The following is a 17,426-nucleotide window of genomic DNA, read 5'->3' as shown; positions in this document are numbered from 1 at the left end:
GAGGTATGACGCCATGGCTGAGATAAGCTGCCGATAAGCATGCATCGGAGCACCAAAACCTTCATACAAACAATCACTTCAACCACCGCAATGACAACAATACAGTAATCCCCCTAAAAATGACCTCAATAACACGCTCCCTCCGCACCCTTCACCCCTATTCTTCCCTCCGAGCCCCGTCCATTAAATGTACATATAGATATACCCCAAAACGCCACCTCGGCATCCCCCCGGCCTACCTCTTCGACGACTACATCCCCCGCTACCAACTCCTCTCCTCCGTCGATGCCTCCAAAAAGCGTTCCCTGGCCTACGCCCACCTGCAGAACTGCAACCTCTGTCCGCGCCGCTGCGGCGTAAACCGCTTCCACGAGACAGGGATGTGTCTGATCGGCGCCGAAACCGCAAAAGTGAATACCATCGCCCCGCATCGCGGCGAAGAACCCTGCATCCAGGGGTTTCATGGCTCAGGGAGTGTGTTTTTCTCCGGCTGTAATATGCGGTGTGTGTTTTGTCAGAATCATGTAGGCTTCCCCCTTCCCCTTGATATAACTTGAGATTTGTGGGTAGGGTGTGTGGTGTTGATGATGATGATGATAATGGAAATGTATAGGACATAGCACACAAAAAAGCCGGACACGATCTCACGCCCACCGAGCTAGCAGAGTGGTACATGAAGCTCCAAACAGTCGGACACGTACACAACATCAACCTAGTGACGCCCGAACACGTCGTCCCGCAAGTCGTTCTCTCGATCCTCGATGCAAGAGACATGGGATTAAAGATCCCCATCGTGTACAACACATCCAGCTTCGACTCCCTCGACTCACTACATCTCCTAGATGGATTAGTGGATATCTACCTCCCCGACTTCAAAGTCTGGAAGGGAAGTACCGCGAAGCGATTACTTAAAGCGGAGGAGTATGTCGAGACCGCGAAAGAGAGTATCAAGGAGATGCATCGGCAGGTAGGGGATTTGAGTTTCACCTCTGATGGCATTGCGAAGAAGGGGGTGTTGTTGAGACATTTGGTGATGCCGGGGTTGGAGGATGAGGGGAGGGAGATTGTAAGATGGTTGGCGGAGAATGTTTCGAGGGATTTGTATGTGCATGTTATGGAGCAGTATAGGCCTGATGCGTATGTTGGGAGGAGGAAGAGGGGAAGGGGTGCAGATGGAGATGGGGATGGGGAGGTGAGGTATAAGGAGATTAATCGTGCTGTTAGGGAGGAGGAATGGAGTGGGGTGAGGGAGGCGGCGGTGCAGGCTGGGTTGTGGAGGTTTTGTGAGGTTAATGAGATGGGGGGGTTCCATCTTTAGGAGGGTTGATTGATGTTGATCTTGATGTGGAGTATTGTTGTGGTCTATGTATCAGGCTTTCCCCCAAAGTAGTAGGCCGCAGTCCCGAAACTCTGTACTACTAACTGCTACAAGATATATCACCATGATCTCGCTACCAGAACAGATTACCAGCTGAACTTCTCATTATAATGAATGCTGCACCACCAAGCTCTATCCATCCAGCTGAAACACATACTACCAACAGCATCATCAAAATGTCCACCCACCCCTCTAAATCCGTGGGATCACCACTTTTTTAGTACTTCAATTCACTACATGGTGTTGATGTTTATCTTCTTGCTGCTTTCTGACTGGTAAAGACTGGCAGGTTTCCTACTTACATTAACATGACAGGCACCGCCTCTGAGCGAATGTGGGTTAGGTCTGAGGAACTGTGTTTTACTATAATCTCATTCACCTCTCACTTGGAACCCACATTCACTTCTCACCCTCCTTTCTAAGAATGTGTTAGAAGTTTTCGTCTCTTACTTATTCCACTCATTTCCCTCACTCCATCTCTTTCTCTTCCTGCCTCGTCTACCACCTCGTCGCCGCGCTGTCTACTATCTTCTTTGCCACTACCTTTGCTGTTTCGCTTGTCACCAGTCGTCTGCTGCTGCGCTTGCTACGTTGTTGTCGTTTGCTATACCGTTGTCTGATAAGCCTTTATCAACCACAATTTCGTCATCTACTGGTACCGGCCGCCAAGGTAAGTCCCGAAAGCTTAGATTATGCTTATGTCACTGGCAAACTCGCTAATCCTACTTAAGATGCTGTCCCGCTCTATGACAGAGCGAGAGGAGACAGAGTCAACTCCGTTGACAGAAGTGACAGAAATAATGCCAGCTCCATCGACGAGCATGTCCACGTACAATCTTCCCGACTCCGCTTCACTTGCGTTGACAGAATTATACCCCCCCCGAACCTATCGAGGAATCAATGATCTCAATCAAGCCATCATGGCCGTTTGGGACCGGCTGAGACAGCGGGACGCAGACCAATTTCTTTCTTTCAAGCACATATCGCCAAGCTCATTTCTTTACCTGGAGAACAACCGTAATAGGTTGCGTAATCTTGTCCGACTTACCTACTATCCGGATATTGAGACTATGATCGTCAAAGTCCCGCTGCCGCCACACGAGAAGGCGCATCAGTTAATTTCAAGTAAGACATTTTCCATCTTGGATAACATGGGGATCGACTGGGATCAGCAACTGCCCACAGGTTCCGCCACACACACTGCGGCCTCGCGCTCCCAGAAACAAGGCGACTTCTCGTCTAGAAATAGCACTTTGAGACCCAACGAAGATAGTGACTGGCCCAACTGGATCATTGAAGCTGGCCTGTCTGAATCACTCCGTCGGCTGCGTCAAGACATAAATTGGTGGATCGGAAACTCCGGTGGACAAGTCCTCTTGGCCTTGCTAGTTAGAGTTGACCGCGCGGCGAAGAAAATTACGATAGAGAAGTACTTCCCACAGATCAGACAAGGACCCAGCACTCGAGCCCAAACCGCCGGCGTCTATGTGAAGCGACTCGTGACCACTACTGTGATAGACATGAGGACAACTCCCCCTTCTGTCCAAGGCGGCCCATTAGTGCTGGACTTCGATCGTTTGGTCGGTCGTCCGGCTGTTGCCCCTGAAACGAACGTCATTTTCGACAATGCGCGATTGGTTTACATGGGTCGTCTTGTTTTTATGGGGATACCATAAGTTGTTTGGGAGGTGATAAGATAACTGAATATTGCTTCCCTCGCTTTCGGGCCATTCTCATTCATAAGGATGTACATCCCAGTTCTCAGATAGCCTAATGTATTTCCATATTTATCTTGCAAGAAATCTATAACTACAAAGATCACATAAAATACCAGCACTGTCACCCGGAGTTGGGGATCCCCGAACCCAGATGCAAGCCGGTGATGAAGAACCGCAATCGCCCGCCCGTATTGCTCCAGTGCAAAGAGCCGGTTATCCTAATCACCCCTTACTACTTCTGTCCCGGTCACACTCATAGTTGTGGTTTCATGGAATGCCCCTAGCGCTGCGACAGCGTGTCCAACCGCCAGCTCCGTCTGATCACTTTCATTTTTTTTTTTTTTTTTTTTGGCAATGCTGTCACATGATAATGTGCTCCTTCCTATTCTGTAAGGTGGAGCTAATATATCAACGATTCCTCCGCTTCCTCTACCTCTAAAATCAACTAATCACCATTCAAGACCACTTTGGGTAGTAGCTGCAACAACTGCAGCATAGAAGCTTCATCGATTCATCAAATAAGGTACCATCCCCAACAGCAACAATCCAAGATGTCCACCGCGCTCCTGCTGACTGAAGTAACAGAGAGCATACCAGGCCCGCACATCATGTCGTCTTTTTCCATATTGCCTGCTTCGACCACCACCCTGGCAATGTGTGAACTTTACCCGCCTCGTACTTACAGAAGTTTCAATGATTGCAAGACAGAGATCTCGGTCCTCTGGGGTCGCCTGAGAGAGAGAGAGAGAGACGTAAACCACAAGATATCCACAACTTCCGAATCGGCTGAAGAAGGAGACTGGCCCCACTGAACCATTGAATGCGGGTTATTCGAGTCGTTACCGCACCTCCGTGGATTGGTGGATAGGCAACTCAGGGGTGGGGGGAAGGGAGGGCACGTTAACCTGGTTCTGCTTCTGGATATTTCACGGGCCAGAAAAACTATCACCATCGAAAAATACGTTCCCTATGCTCGGCAAGGACCGAGAACGAGAGCACAAGCGGCCGGTGCTGTACACGTTCGTCGGTGCGTTTCCACCATCGTCGTCAATATGAAGGCCAACCCTCCTTCCGTCCAGGGTGCCCCGCTGATTCTGGAGTTCGATACAATTATCGGACGGCCTGCTGTTGGACAAGAGCATGATGTAGTTTTGGATACTGCTGTGCTGCTGGCAATAGCGAGGGGTGTTTTTCGAGGAATGTCATAGCTTGTTTGAGGTTGTGAAAACCGGGGGATTGGGGAATAAGAACGCCAGTTGAGTTAGTAAGGTGAAGGGTATCATTGTCACCATTTCTATGGTCGCTCCGATTCAGCAGACCGATTCACAGATCCTTGGTCAATTGCATCTATGCAATTCAATCAGGGGATATCTCATCGATCAGTATAGGGGACAGTTCCTTGAAGCATACCATTCAAAGGGAATCTTGATAGATATAGGGAATGAATCATCCTGTGAAGTACCCCAGCACTATCATCTCATTAACTCTCTCTACTTATCTATAAAAACTCCGACTGCCACACATCTTTCTCTTTCTCTTCTTCAACTTCCTCCATATGATGCCTTGCAGATCTAAAAAAAAAGCCTTTATCTACTATATCTAGAATATAGCCCGAGTTATATAGACATCACTTAAACGAATATATCAGGACTTTCATCTTGAAGCTCTCATATGCGGCGACGTTAGCCAATGTCATATTATCCATCCAGAATATCCCCATAATACCAGGCAAAGCCCAGTCCCAGAACTAAGAGGTGGAGGAGTTCAGCGATGCCGAAGACGAGGCAGCGCCAAACGCGGCACTTCTAGTCCTTCTTCAACAATTAACGCACATGGTGGAGAGTACCGGTCTCGAATTGATCCTCAACAAGACTCATCTTGTCGCCGACCTTAAAAATGAGCGACAATATAACGCTTATACCGATGATGCGCTGAGAAGGGCCGGTGACTTGGAGCTACCAGAAGAAAAGTTCCGGCATGGTATCAAACATACATCTCCAGAGTGTCGCATGCGAGTCTCAATTACCCGTGATAGCTGAACAAGACGCCATGATATCCTCGCTGAGAATGGGAGAAAGCTAGATGACACAGGTTGTGAATACACAAAACCGAGTAAGACAATCATCGTGTAACTCCTGTCCCTGGACCCTATGTCATCCAGGAGACCGACTATGATCAGATCAAATGGGACATAGCATAGCACAGCACAGGTACTAGGCTACATGGCGATTGACTTGAAAGCCCTTAGCCAATGAAACCCGCGAGCTTGAGGCCCAGGAGGCTATGGTATAGGGTAGGAAATGTGGTGAGGGATGTATCGCCGTGGCGATATGTTGATAAGAAGGAGTGGCATAAACATATGGCTTATTTCTTATTCGATGTTCAAGAATGATATGGGGTTAGATCCTACGGTATCCATCCTCGCATATCAAGGACCACAAGTATACAAACAATCTTTATTTCCCTATGGGCCCGCCTCCCGCGAATCGGCAACAGCTATACAAGCCAATCCGTTGCTTTTAAGCATGCCATAGAACTTCGAACTGACAGAAGGTTCTTAATCATTAAGCCCGTTGTATGTACGTACTTCGCGGAAATCAACACTCTAATCAAAATGACTCAGTGTGGGCCCTTGGGACAACAGCACACATGATTGTCAAGGACAACAAACCGACTGTCGTCTGGGAATATATGCTTCGACCAAAACAAGCGGGAATAGCTAAAACTGTAAATTTGGAGCAGCGGTGCTTCTCATCCGAATCGACTAAAGAAGGAGACACCACGTTCAAGGTCGGCTACTGAGTCGAAGCGACGTCGATCGGTACCACAGGGCGATCGAGACGGGACTATCTGAAGCGGTGATGTATACATTGTGCTTGTTGCCTTTATAGGAGGCAATGCTTCTCAAGACAATAAAATTGACTAAGTACAGAAAGAGGTTGATTCCACATACACAAATGAAGCATTGAGCCTCATTGACCAGCTAGAATGGCCACATTGGGCGATTGAATGCGGGTTATAAGAATCACTCCCTCGATTGTGGGAAGAGAGGATTAGATAGGAAACACGGGGCGCGAGGTCTTTCTAACATGAGTTTGGATTTGGTTAAACGATACTAACAGGACACTCATACTTACAGAAGTCTCAACCATTGCAAGATAGAGATCTCGGCCTTCTGGGCTCGCCTGAGAGAGATATATATATATCAGGTCCCATCATACAAAAAATCCACAACTTCCAAATCGGCTAAAGAAGGAGACTGGCCCCACTGGGCAATAGAATGCGGGCTGTCAGAATCACTCCCTTGATTGTGAGAAGACGGTGGATTGGTAGATAGGCAACTCAGGAGGCGAGGTCTTTCTAGTATGAGTTTGGATCTGGTCGATGATACTGACCAAGGGCACATGTCTGAGACTAAATCTCACTTAAAAGACCCGTTTCACTCATACCTGGCGATTGAGATCGTGATATGCTATGAGCATACGTTTGTCAATGGCCCTGTGCCAGACCGGGCCTTCTTTTTCCTTACCAGTGTTAAGAAGAATAAGATAATACATAAGGCTATACATAATACTGAAGTTGCATTCCGACCTAGTGACTGCTTTCCTTCTCCCAGCATCTCACAGCACCATCCCAGATTCGAGGGACATGATGAATGCCGACAGGCTTTGGTAGCTCTCTCCAACTGGAGGTTCATCCCTATGTTGACCGACGAATCCAACGTAACGTTGTGTTCAAAATTTCTCTCATATTGAGCATATCACCCTAATACCAAAGGACGGAAGTGACGCTCAAAAGAAGCAAGAAGCCGAGTATGACCACGTCCATGCGTGCAACCTGTTCCCTGTGAGCTGGGGGCAGGATCAGGATCATGTTATATGCCGAATATGCGCAAATTCTCTGGAAACCACAGAGCTCCGCTTTTATACCTTTGGTTATAGGCTCGGCCGCGTTTTGAACGAGCAGTGAAAGCACATTAAATGATAAGTTCCAGGAGAGTGCTGTTTATGTTGGCAAGTGGCATCCGAACACTAACAACAAATTTTTACTCTAGACGGGCCAAAGGTCTTCGCGCGAGGTGCGTCCCAAGACGGCGTTATGTGGTGCAACACACATTTCTGAGTATGCCGTCTGCATCCATGAGTGCAGGGAAGAGAACCATGACTATAGAGAGTACTTACTATAGGTGAGCGGTTCAGTTACAAAGGCACGAGCTGAGTATGACGGGATAGTAGGCTTTGTGGCGCCCATCTTCTCAAAAATTGGTGTTGGTTTGGGACTGGCACTCCCTCTGCTGCCCATGGGGGCCCGCTGATTCTCGAGTTTGAGAGACTAATTGGTCGATTGCTGCCTCAGTTGTTTTTAAGAAAATGACTTCTGGTGATTTACAGAGTTTATTGGGATAGACCAGCCTGTTTTCGAAAGCATCTCATGATAGAGCGTCGGATGAGATAGCGTGGTAAGTTGTGAGGAAGGTTTAGTCCAGGTTGATGCATGGGTGTATGTATGCCTTGCTTGTGCCATGGTCAGAACTGATCCTGCAAAATACCTGCGAACATCTACAACATTGCTCAGAAAGAATGGAGCATCCTGATGATCCCGAGTATCATGTTGCATCAGTTGACATTCAGATATAGGAAGATATCTATTCCAAACTGACGCCTACAGAACTTCCACCAGGATAAAGAAAGTCACGGAACAGTCACTGTTATGCAGTCGCAAGTCTGTCAAAACTAGTGTGTTGGGTCAGGGTATTGATCCGCAGAGTGCCATATTCAAAGACTCATTAGATATCTGATGATCCGCCGAATTCAAGTCTCAATCCCAAATGAGAACTTTGGTGTGACCCCCGTTCCGCTACTTCCATCTAATCAGAGGCAGCCCAAGACTTTGTGCCCTTGTGGGTCATGCTCAACAGGAGCTGTATCAGCATTACAATTCTCTGGTGTACTGGACCGTCCCAGCAAATTTATCACACTCTCAATAAAGCCCTAGAACGAGAGCACAAACCGCGGCGGGTGTCGCCATTTATAATACTCGATGGGCGTCTACTATTGTCGACAACATGAAAGCAACCCCATTTCTATTCAAGGCGGGGCCGTTCATATAAAAATTTGACCGACTCTCAGATGACTGCAGCTTGGTTCCTACTAAAAGGATGTCGTTTATTCCTTAGACCTGCGGAATTGCTATATTGACATAGCTGAACCTGTTACCAGAGGAGTGCCATACGAAATAATCAAACGATATAGAGATGAAAGTTTCATTTTCGACGATCCATGAATCAGAAGCAGAAAATTCCTTCCGCCTCAGGGTGACAGGAAGTACACAATCCCGCATCGCGCAGGACACAGTGGGATTTATATACTGTGTTACGCTCGATACTAAACCGCATTATTATAGAAACCACCCATTGCGGGAAGTGTCTGGAGAGGTTCTGTATATGGGTGTATTTAGCTTCTGAATATTTCAGGAATCCCTGGTGTTTAGTCCATTTATACTAAATGAATCGATCCTTGGGCGTGGTCCATAGCATCACTGGGTATATTGACCGGTGGTTCTTGCTAGGCCGTCTTGCGACTATGATATTCAGAAGGATACTAGTCAATGGGAGTGTGACATATTCGAGCAAGTCGTGAGTCGGTCAATCAGGATACCTCAAGGGACATGTAGAAAGAAGAGAAAGGCTAGGATAGAGCCGAGGACCAGAAAGGATGGAAGAAATGTTGTCTGGCACTAGAAGGGAAGACGATATCATCTAGCCCGGTCCAAGGCCCAAGTGGAAGTCCGAGCCGGAGCCAGTTGGCGCATAGGCCTTGGAGGTGCAAGAATGGGTACAGATAAATTTCATGTTCCTGCTATATTCTGTTAGGTATTACAAGGTAGCCTGCGATCTTGCCGCAGCAATAGGAAGGACGGCCCATGAAGTGCGGGAAATCTTTTCTTATTTTCATAGCGAAATTGCAGTCAGCGAAAGTCGCCGGAGATACTAAATATATAGTGACTCGTACCCTGATACTTGTATCTGAATAGGTGAGAACTCGCTGTAAATATATCCTAGTGAATACATGAAAGCCTGGATGATCTAACTCTGGTTATTGAGAGTGAGGTATCAGAATCAAGGCCTTTGGCTGAGTCAATAGAGAATTATATCAATTCATCCATTACAAAAACTCTCTTCCTCATTACCAACTCCCTCGCCTCTGGGTCCGATAACGCGTAGTGTAGCACCGCATGCTTTCCATCTCCAACCTTCTCAAACATCATCGTTCGCACCCTTGCCTTCTCCGGCACATACCCATTAGCATCGGCTGCCTCCCCTTCCAGCTTCGCTATTTCCCGCACCATGTATAAGTATGACATCGAGTCATGCAGTCCTTCACGATGCGGCCATGTGCGGAACAACCTCAACACACGCTCTCGGATACCCACATCGCGGCACTTGATCCCCACCGAAAACAATGGGACGAAGACCCCAATATCAGAGATGACGTTGGGAAGTGGCTGTTGCTTGTGGGCGTATTCCGTTTGAAGACTGGCGACGATCTGCTCTGCTAGGATGACGGCTCGGGTCCATCGTGCTAGGAATCGGTCGTAGACGGTCTCCGTGAGATCCATGAAGGTGGCGATATAGGTACTCATGACGATGTGACTGACGCGGATTGTATCGATAGCTCGAGTTTCCTTGGGTGAGTAGTGTTGGGCTTGGGACATGTATGTCTCAAAGGCGTTGATATGACGTTGTATGTTACTGTATTGCCGTTGTTGCTCGACATAAAGAGGATAATGATCTGCAGAGCGATCTCGAAGCTCTACTTCGCAGCGCGTCCAGAAGCGCACCATGCTATCAATCAACGGGTCCAACGTATCCTTTGCTTCAAGTAGACTGCGAATTTCTATACTGTCGTAATGCACCGTGGAGAGATGCGCATCCAATGGTTGCAATCTCATCACGGAATCCTCGCTGAAATGCGCCGCCTGGACCGTCAACTGCGCAAACATATGCGTGAAAACCGCGTCCTCTTCTCGCTCACTATCATTTTTCGCACCAGCGGGAAGGGATTTGAATATTGCTTCCCTCGCTTTCGGGCCAGTCTCATTCATAAGGATGTATATCCCATTTCTCAGATGCACCAATATGTTTCCATAATTATCTTGCAATAACTCTAGCACCACAAAGATCACACAACACACCAACGCTGTAATCCGTAGCTGGGGATCCCCGGACCCGGATGCAAGACGGCGGCGAAGCACTCCAATCGCGCGCCCGTATTGCTCCAGTGCAAAGAGCCGATAATCGTTATTCATACCAGCTACACCCACAGTCGTAGTTTCGTGGAATGCGCCCAGCGCTGCGACAGCGTGTCCAACTGCCGGCTCCATCTGACTCATCTGTAGCACGAGCCGTTGCCAGAGTTCCGAGTCACATAACCCGGTCAGCATGGGCATCGTATATGTCTGAAATAAGGCGAGACAGCGGCGCTCATCGGCTGTCATACCGGGCAGGTTGGTGGAAATGTAGTTGTGCAGGTGACTAGCGTGTCGAAGGCGCGATTTTATGGGGAGCTGAAACTGCGGGGACCGGTCGCAAGTACGACCTGTCAACGTGCAGTTCTTGCATGATGGTCCTGGTGTCTCGTCGCATTTAATCCGTCGTGCACGACACGTCCGGCACCCTGTTCGAGACCGCGGTGAGTATTTCTTCAAGCCTAGGGTTTTGGAGCCCATCGCGGGGAACACGTTGTAACATGTCCAACTCTGGCACTTGGTAGATGGTTAAACCATTTAAAGAGTGGGAATTCGGGCCGAGCCGATGGGGCGTTCAATTCATTTTCAATTCAATTCATAGCCCTATACCCGATTGAGCCGGTGTAGTTACAGAGTAGATACTAGTTATGCAGGGACTTCACTATTTGAACTAGTACGAATATGGCCCTGAATGCCTTCAAATCATGTCAAACTTACGGTAAACACGTAAACAGTACTTACTATAATATGGGAAGGTTATGCTATAGCTCACTATAATTAGAATTTAAAAATTAAAATATAGTTAAATGATAATATTAATATAAGTTATTATTACAGCCAGCCAGCTGCTTGCAAGTCCATTCTCTATTCCTTATTTATTTCCTTTTTTTATTTAACTTTTTCTACCAACTTGAACAGAATATTTTTTATATTTTATCTTTTTCATGTGATCAGTAGCTAGGACCTCCGGCGTGGCCCGCAAGGCGCCGAAACAGAGTAAAGTATAAAACAAACAGACAACAAACAAACAAACGGAATAGATCACGTGAATTCTGCGGAGAGGTCACGTGGTGAGACATGGGAGATATAATTATTAGGTATATCCATAGTAGGTTTTATTCTACCAAAATTATTACTTTCTATATATTCTGAGTACTGATATTTAGAAAGTATTCATATATAGTTCTTTTGAATTTCCCAGAGTCCCGTGGCTTGCTTCTCCGGCAGCTTCATTCATAGTATTCTCAATGATTTTATTAATAACGAATAATTTACTCTCTGAACTCTGCGGTGTTAACCAGTAACTTGCGGAGCAGGACTTCGGTAATTCCCTCTGGATCAGGACGAATGCCATGTTCTCCGACAGTCATACAGTATCTATTTGCAAGACTCATCTATTTCAATGCTTCACGACTCATATAGCCTCTTGAACCAACTTTCATCACACGCCAACAATTGCTGTGGGGCGCCACACTCCACTATTCGCCCATCTGCCAACACCACCACCCTTTCAAAATCCACGATCGTGTCTAGACGATGGGCGACCTCAATGATTGTACACCCATCAAATTCGTGCCGGATGATCTCCTGCATGCGACGATCCGTCTCGATATCAACACTGCCACAGTAGCCCTCTTGTTAGCCCCCTAATAATGGACCAGAACCCCCTTTCTCTAAAACTACTTACCTCGATGAAACCTCGTCCAACACTACAAGCCTGCTCTTCCGTAGTATGGCCCGCGCCAGGCAGAAAAGCTGCCACTGCCCTTGGCTGAAGAAATCCGTCTTCAAGATGGCTTAATCCGCCCTTGGCCTCAATAACCGACCAGAGCTGACACTTCTCTAGCGCCCCAATGAGAATCGCATCATCCTGGCTGGTCGCCTCCCATGGGTCCAGATTGAAGCGTACAGTTTCCGAATGTACGCAGAACGGCTCCTGGGTGATGATATTCAAGGACTGGCGGAGCTCCGATAGTGGGAGATGTGCCAGGTCTTGCCCGTCGATCTTCTATGATCCCTGCCGATACTCCACTAGATGGAAGAGTGCAGCTAGGAGCGAGGACTTACCACTTCCCGTGCGGCCGCAGACTCCTATCTTCTCGCCAGGCTGGATGTGCAGGTAAATGTCTCGAAGAACAAGTGGCGCAGAACTGCTATAGGCTGCAGCAAAGTTATCAAATTCCACTGCTCCATACCGGGGCCCCGCAGTCAGCGGCGAGTTGACCTCACTGTCCTTCTCTTCGGATTCAGTCTCCTCGATGAAATCACGAACCCGTGCCAGAGCACTGAGGGACGTTTCTGTCAAACTCCAAACAAGGACTAATTCGGATAGGTTCTCGTTGAAGCTCATGATATTCAACAGGCCCAGGCCCACGATTGCGGGGTGTACGGTATCGCGAAGCATGGCGATCGTACTGATGAGCACGGTGCCGAGCGCGGCAACCAAGAGATTCAACACAAGGCCAAGCCAGGCTTGCACAGCTTTGAGCAGGTACATCGGTCGTTGACTGTTGTCAAGGAGTATCGCGTTGCGGGCTCGGAAAGCTCCCGTCCAGCCGAAGGCGCGAATATTAGCTAGACCGGCAATGGTTTCTTGGAAGTGGGTGTATAAAGGTGCTTGTTGCTCTAGACGGAGAGTACGGAGCTGAAGGGAGGTCTGGACATAAATCGCTGAATACCAATGAGAGCCATCATGACCAGGGGAATAGTAACCAGTAGGTATGTAGCGGAGGCCACAATCATACACGTGCCGATAGTAAATATTGCCAGCTGTAACATCATCCCAATCAATACACCAGGAAGCTCATTGTCAATAACACTGAGATCCTGTGTAAAGCGGTTCAGCACGGTTCCGGAGTCTGTTGAGGTAAAGAATGATATGGTGCCAGCAACACTGCGTGCAGAAGTTTTTGATGAAGACCGTTCGATACTCGGGGAATGACACGAAGGAATAAGCCCCAGACCAGGAGGGTGAGAGACACCAGTGAGACGACAGCTGCCAGCCCGAGGCAGCCCAGAAACGACGAAGTAGATACGATGGTAGAATTGTTGCTTGGGCTGCTGAAAGTGTTCAAGAGCAACCCCGGTGTCTTGATCGCGGTGACGTACACCAGGCTCCATAGACAGCAGAGCCCCATCCACGACCAACTGGCCGCAGCAAAATAGTCAGTGATCGTCTTCCAGTCCCCATGCTTTGGTGCTGGTGATTCTGTCACTGTTGGCGCTTCTTCCATTTCCGACTCCTCTTCTCCCACTGCGTTTGCTTCCACCACTGCCGGCTGCTTGACTGCCACATCATCGTGTTCAGCATGTGATCGCGCGTCATGGTCATTATCCATAATGCGCTTAAAATTTACATTGAGACCGGCCGCATATCCTGTGCTCTTGTGAATCAAAGTCTCACAAGTGCCCTGTTCGGCGATTGTTCCATCCTTCGACAACACAACCACCCAGTCTGCCAGGGGAAGTCGGGAGACGGCATGGGTCACCAGGATAATGCTGGTTGCCCTCCTTCGCACTGGGCCAGACACAGAGAAAAGTCGACGAAAGATATGCTCTTCGGTATCTGCATCCACTCCACTGAATACATCATCAAGAACAAGTAGCTCCTTCTGTGCAAACGCCGCCCGAGCAAGTGTAAGACGAAGTCTCTGCCCCCCGCTGAGCGCGATCCCGTTCGATCCAATCTTAGTCCCATCCTTTTCAGGTAGGCTGTTCACGTCTTCCAGCAAGCCGCAGCAGTCAATGACCTCGTGGTACAGGAGGGCATCTTCAGGGGATTGACCGCATATGCTAGCCTTAATCGTATCATTGACGGTTCATGGGGTCTGATCCGCAAACCCTATCGAGGAAGTCGATGAAACTATTCCAGATGACCAGGAAGTCTCTCCAAGGATTCCCTTAAGCAGGGTGCTCTTTCCGCACCCAGTCGGGCCAACTACCATGACCAGCGATCCCCGTGGGATGCGGAGATGCAGGTTGCGAAGCACCGGGCTGTCCTCTGCCCATCCGAATGATGCATTTTCTAGGACTACCGTATCATTAGTTCCTTCAAACGTCGCCGTTGTAGTAGTGCTTGGCGCTAATTGTCGGTATTCCCGTCGTGAAGGCGACCGAAGAAATGCATCGATGCGGTCAAAACTGCCCAGCGCGCCGGCTAGATGAGGCAGCGTTTGAACCAATGTCATCAACGGGGGCTCCAAAAGCTGTAGGAGTGAGAGGATGGAGAATGCGACAGGAACATTCAGTGTCTTGCCAATGGACTGACCCCAGCCAAGGTAAAGTGCGAAGGTGGTCAGCGGCGCGGCGATGCTTGTGACGTTTTGAAAGACTACCTGCACCACTGTAATCCATCGGATTTTGCGGGCCACGACATTTTCATGTACCCTTAACCCCTGGAGAAGGCTTCCAATAACGGCTGAGAGTCCCAGAAGTTTTAGACTGCGGATGGACCCGAGCATAGTCGAGGTTATTGAAGTCCGTTCTTGAATAGCCTCCACCCAGGCGTTTTGATACCGTGGATACAGCCGCGTACAGGCTGCCATGGCCACGACGGCGCACGCAAAGCAGAGTCCCGGAGCCAGAAAGCCCACACCTAGCTGGGCGTACAGCAGGTACAGGGCCACCGCTACCTCTATAACCGCCGTCCAGGCGTGGTGCACGTCTGCACAGGACATGGTGATACGGTCGATGTCGGTGGACATGAGCGTCAAAGCAGCCTTCTCCTCCACGGCAGTTATGCTCAAGTCAACGCTCTTGTTATAGATAAGGGAGACCAATCCCCCTCGAATGCAGACAACCATCCGATTCATCTGGTGCTTGGAGGTGGCCCCGAGTAGGGCGATTCCGGTGTAGATGAGGGCATAGGTCCCTATCAGGCGCCACGCAGGCCACTTTTGGCTTTCGACCGGGTCCATTACCAACCTCGTCGTATCCTGGATGAGATATGGCTGAGTGAATTTGACTCCGATTAAAAGTAACTGAGGAAGGCCGGAGGCCAAAATATGGTATTTCAGAACCCTCGTGACCGCTCTCAGTAAATGACGGGAACGCCTCCTTTCGGCCTCAAAACGATCCCCGAGGCGTTGGGAGGAGAGAGTGACATCTAGAGGATACAGATCGTTAACTCCAAGCTGAGTGAAGAATCCCTTCCATAAGAGAGGATTGATCCACCACAGCAACAGCGTGCTGTACGGACCAGCAGTGTCGGAGGGGCTGCAATCCCAATAGGTAGCGACCAAGATACCTCTTTTTGGCAGGGCTTCGAGGAGAATCACTGCGACCTTGTTGAGCACAAGCATGGCAGTGATGGTGTAAGGTACGCTTTGCTGGCCCTGATATCCCAGACGTTGACACTGGGCCATATCCAAACAAAGGCTTGCGATAACATAGAGTGGCACAAGGGTTGACGGTGCCACTGATCGAATATGCTCACACATTGAAAGGATCAGCAGCACGATGGCCGTCAGGAACCCACAAATTGCGACCACAGTCGAAAGGCCGGTCGCGGGATCGATGAAAGGGAAAAGCAAGAGCGTGAAGTGGAACGTCACAGTCGTCGTCAAGAAGAAATATTTGCATTGCTGTTGAAGAGATGGTTCCACTTTGATGGATTCCTGCGCAAGAAAGGCAATTCTGACACCCGCTGTCACCAAGAAGATGAAGCCGAGGATAATTGCAATTGTATCCTCTCTTCCTTGTAACCAGTGATGCGACACGTCGTTATCCATGTTTGTTGTGTTAACCAGAGGATGGCTGTATCTGCTGCAGTCTCATCGTAGTAACATCACTGTCTAAGGAGAAGAGGTGAAAGTCCATGCCAGGCAGCTATTTTGATTGCGGCCTTTTTTTCGTTTTCTCTTCGAGGGGTGGTTATGCAATTAACACCATAAGCACGGAATTGAGGTTTGCCTAGCGTCAACGCCAACAACAAGGCGATACATCCAGGCAGCGTCAATCCTGGCTTAATTACAAAGCCATGCAGGGGTTCTGAAGCTTACGGGGCGCTGACGGGGGAATTTACTGATAAGCAAACCAAAGGATACACCAATTCGAGTGAAATCTATTAGGCAGTTAAATACAATTGCAATCTGCGAAGCCTGGCCTTGGCTAAATCGAGTATCTCATCGTCCTGGCACACCGCAAAGCGAAGATAGTTCTCTCCCAAGCATGGGTGCTCCGGGCTGTAGAATTCATTCGCAGGAATGGCCGCCACACCCAGTTCCATGATTAAGAACCGTGCCAGCAGGAAATCCCTTCTGCGGTCACGGATATGTGGTGGAATCCTATACACCCTAGGAATCTGGACTTTGGCCAAATTAACGAGGATAAAATAGCCGCCTTCCGGGATTGTATAGGGAAGATCCAATTTCTGAAAGACCTGACAAAGCCTAATCATTTTCTCTCGAAGCAACGTGCGCGTCTGCGACCAAAAGCCGTTATATAGGCTTTGCTCATACGCAGCCGCAGCTGCTTCCTGTAAAGGGCCTGGTGTGCAGTTGCAATGGCATCAATCAACCGAGCAGGGACAATAAGTTAGCCCACCCTCCAGCCAGTACAAAAGATATGCTTTCCTACAGACCCAATGCTGATAGTTCGTTGCTGCACATCGGGGCCTAAGATTGCAACTCGTGTAAAAGGCACGTAGCTGAGCCGGTCATATACCTCGTCGCTGAGTAAAAGCAGGTTATGTCGAACGCAAATGTCACTGATGTGCCGCAGCTCCTCGCGTGGAAACACCTTTCCTGTAGGGTTATTCGGGGTGTTTATCACAATCATCTTGGTGCGTGAGGTGACTGACTGTTCCGTCTCGACAGAATTGATGGTTCACTCAGAGGACGAGCAGATTGCAATGTCTGCCTTCGCAGGAGGTCGCAGAGGAACGCATCGAATGACGCCCCCAGCGATATAAATGTCATCCAAATATCTACGGCAAGGAGCGACGAGCGCAAGCGGGGCGTGTAAGTATCACATAGATAGTAGGCCGTCCGAGAACGAGGGCGATGGGGCGCCAACTTACTGGTCAAAGTAGGGCTCAAAAAGCATAACTTCATCACCCGGATTCAGAAACGCCATCCATACAC

The 17,426-nt window shown here is 48.8% G+C and overlaps 7 protein-coding genes across 7 annotated transcripts; 3 read left to right on the top strand and 4 right to left on the bottom strand.

The window, feature by feature from the left end:
- Nucleotides 1-94: 94 nt before the first annotated feature.
- BO87DRAFT_350577 (putative pyruvate formate lyase activating enzyme) lies at nt 95-1,318 on the top strand (the record flags this gene model as incomplete). The annotated part of the gene is made up of 3 exons (XM_025621084.1): nt 95-524; nt 614-1,141; nt 1,193-1,318. Exons 1-3 carry the CDS (start codon nt 120-122, stop codon nt 1,316-1,318), a joined length of 1,059 nt encoding a protein of 352 aa, XP_025483515.1. The 5' UTR covers nt 95-119.
- An 841-nt stretch (nt 1,319-2,159) lies between these two features.
- BO87DRAFT_372990 (uncharacterized protein) lies at nt 2,160-3,143 on the top strand. The gene has a single exon (XM_025622426.1). The coding sequence runs from the start codon at nt 2,179-2,181 to the stop codon at nt 3,052-3,054; it is 876 nt and encodes a 291-aa protein (XP_025483514.1). The 5' UTR covers nt 2,160-2,178; the 3' UTR covers nt 3,055-3,143.
- Nucleotides 3,144-3,557: 414 nt separating this feature from the next.
- Nucleotides 3,558-3,967, top strand: BO87DRAFT_161595 (uncharacterized protein). The gene is made up of 2 exons (XM_025618252.1): nt 3,558-3,619; nt 3,682-3,967. The coding sequence occupies exon 2, from the start codon at nt 3,705-3,707 to the stop codon at nt 3,906-3,908; it is 204 nt and encodes a 67-aa protein (XP_025483513.1). The 5' UTR covers nt 3,558-3,619; nt 3,682-3,704; the 3' UTR covers nt 3,909-3,967.
- Nucleotides 3,968-5,847: 1,880 nt separating this feature from the next.
- Nucleotides 5,848-7,398, bottom strand: BO87DRAFT_382933 (uncharacterized protein; the record flags this gene model as incomplete). The annotated part of the gene is made up of 6 exons (XM_025624632.1): nt 5,848-5,946; nt 6,050-6,079; nt 6,234-6,281; nt 6,546-6,657; nt 6,869-7,097; nt 7,278-7,398. The coding sequence occupies 6 exons, from the start codon at nt 7,396-7,398 to the stop codon at nt 5,848-5,850; spliced, it is 639 nt and encodes a 212-aa protein (XP_025483512.1).
- Nucleotides 7,399-9,243: 1,845 nt separating this feature from the next.
- Nucleotides 9,244-10,827, bottom strand: BO87DRAFT_455635 (Zn(II)2Cys6 transcription factor; the record flags this gene model as incomplete). The annotated part of the gene is made up of 1 exon (XM_025628667.1): nt 9,244-10,827. The coding sequence occupies one exon, from the start codon at nt 10,822-10,824 to the stop codon at nt 9,244-9,246; it is 1,581 nt and encodes a 526-aa protein (XP_025483511.1).
- A 924-nt stretch (nt 10,828-11,751) lies between these two features.
- BO87DRAFT_455634 (ABC multidrug transporter) lies at nt 11,752-16,194 on the bottom strand (the record flags this gene model as incomplete). Its single annotated transcript, XM_025628666.1, has 6 exons — nt 14,185-16,194; nt 13,560-14,136; nt 13,023-13,491; nt 12,412-12,969; nt 12,032-12,336; nt 11,752-11,976 (listed from the first exon to the last, which is right to left on the bottom strand). The coding sequence occupies exons 1-6, from the start codon at nt 16,071-16,073 to the stop codon at nt 11,752-11,754; spliced, it is 4,023 nt and encodes a 1,340-aa protein (XP_025483510.1). The 5' UTR covers nt 16,074-16,194.
- A 214-nt stretch (nt 16,195-16,408) lies between these two features.
- BO87DRAFT_422068 (PLP-dependent transferase) lies at nt 16,409-17,121 on the bottom strand (the record flags this gene model as incomplete). Its single annotated transcript, XM_025627097.1, has 2 exons — nt 16,409-16,819; nt 16,921-17,121. The coding sequence occupies 2 exons, from the start codon at nt 17,119-17,121 to the stop codon at nt 16,409-16,411; spliced, it is 612 nt and encodes a 203-aa protein (XP_025483509.1).
- Between the last annotated feature and the right edge of the window lie 305 nt (nt 17,122-17,426).

This window comes from Aspergillus neoniger (assembly GCF_003184625.1).
Source record: "Aspergillus neoniger CBS 115656 unplaced genomic scaffold BO87scaffold_4, whole genome shotgun sequence".
Taxonomy (NCBI): Eukaryota; Fungi; Ascomycota; class Eurotiomycetes; order Eurotiales; family Aspergillaceae; genus Aspergillus; species Aspergillus neoniger.
The sequence above is the reverse complement of the archived record's forward strand: the minus strand, read 5'-3'. Positions and strand labels throughout refer to the sequence as shown.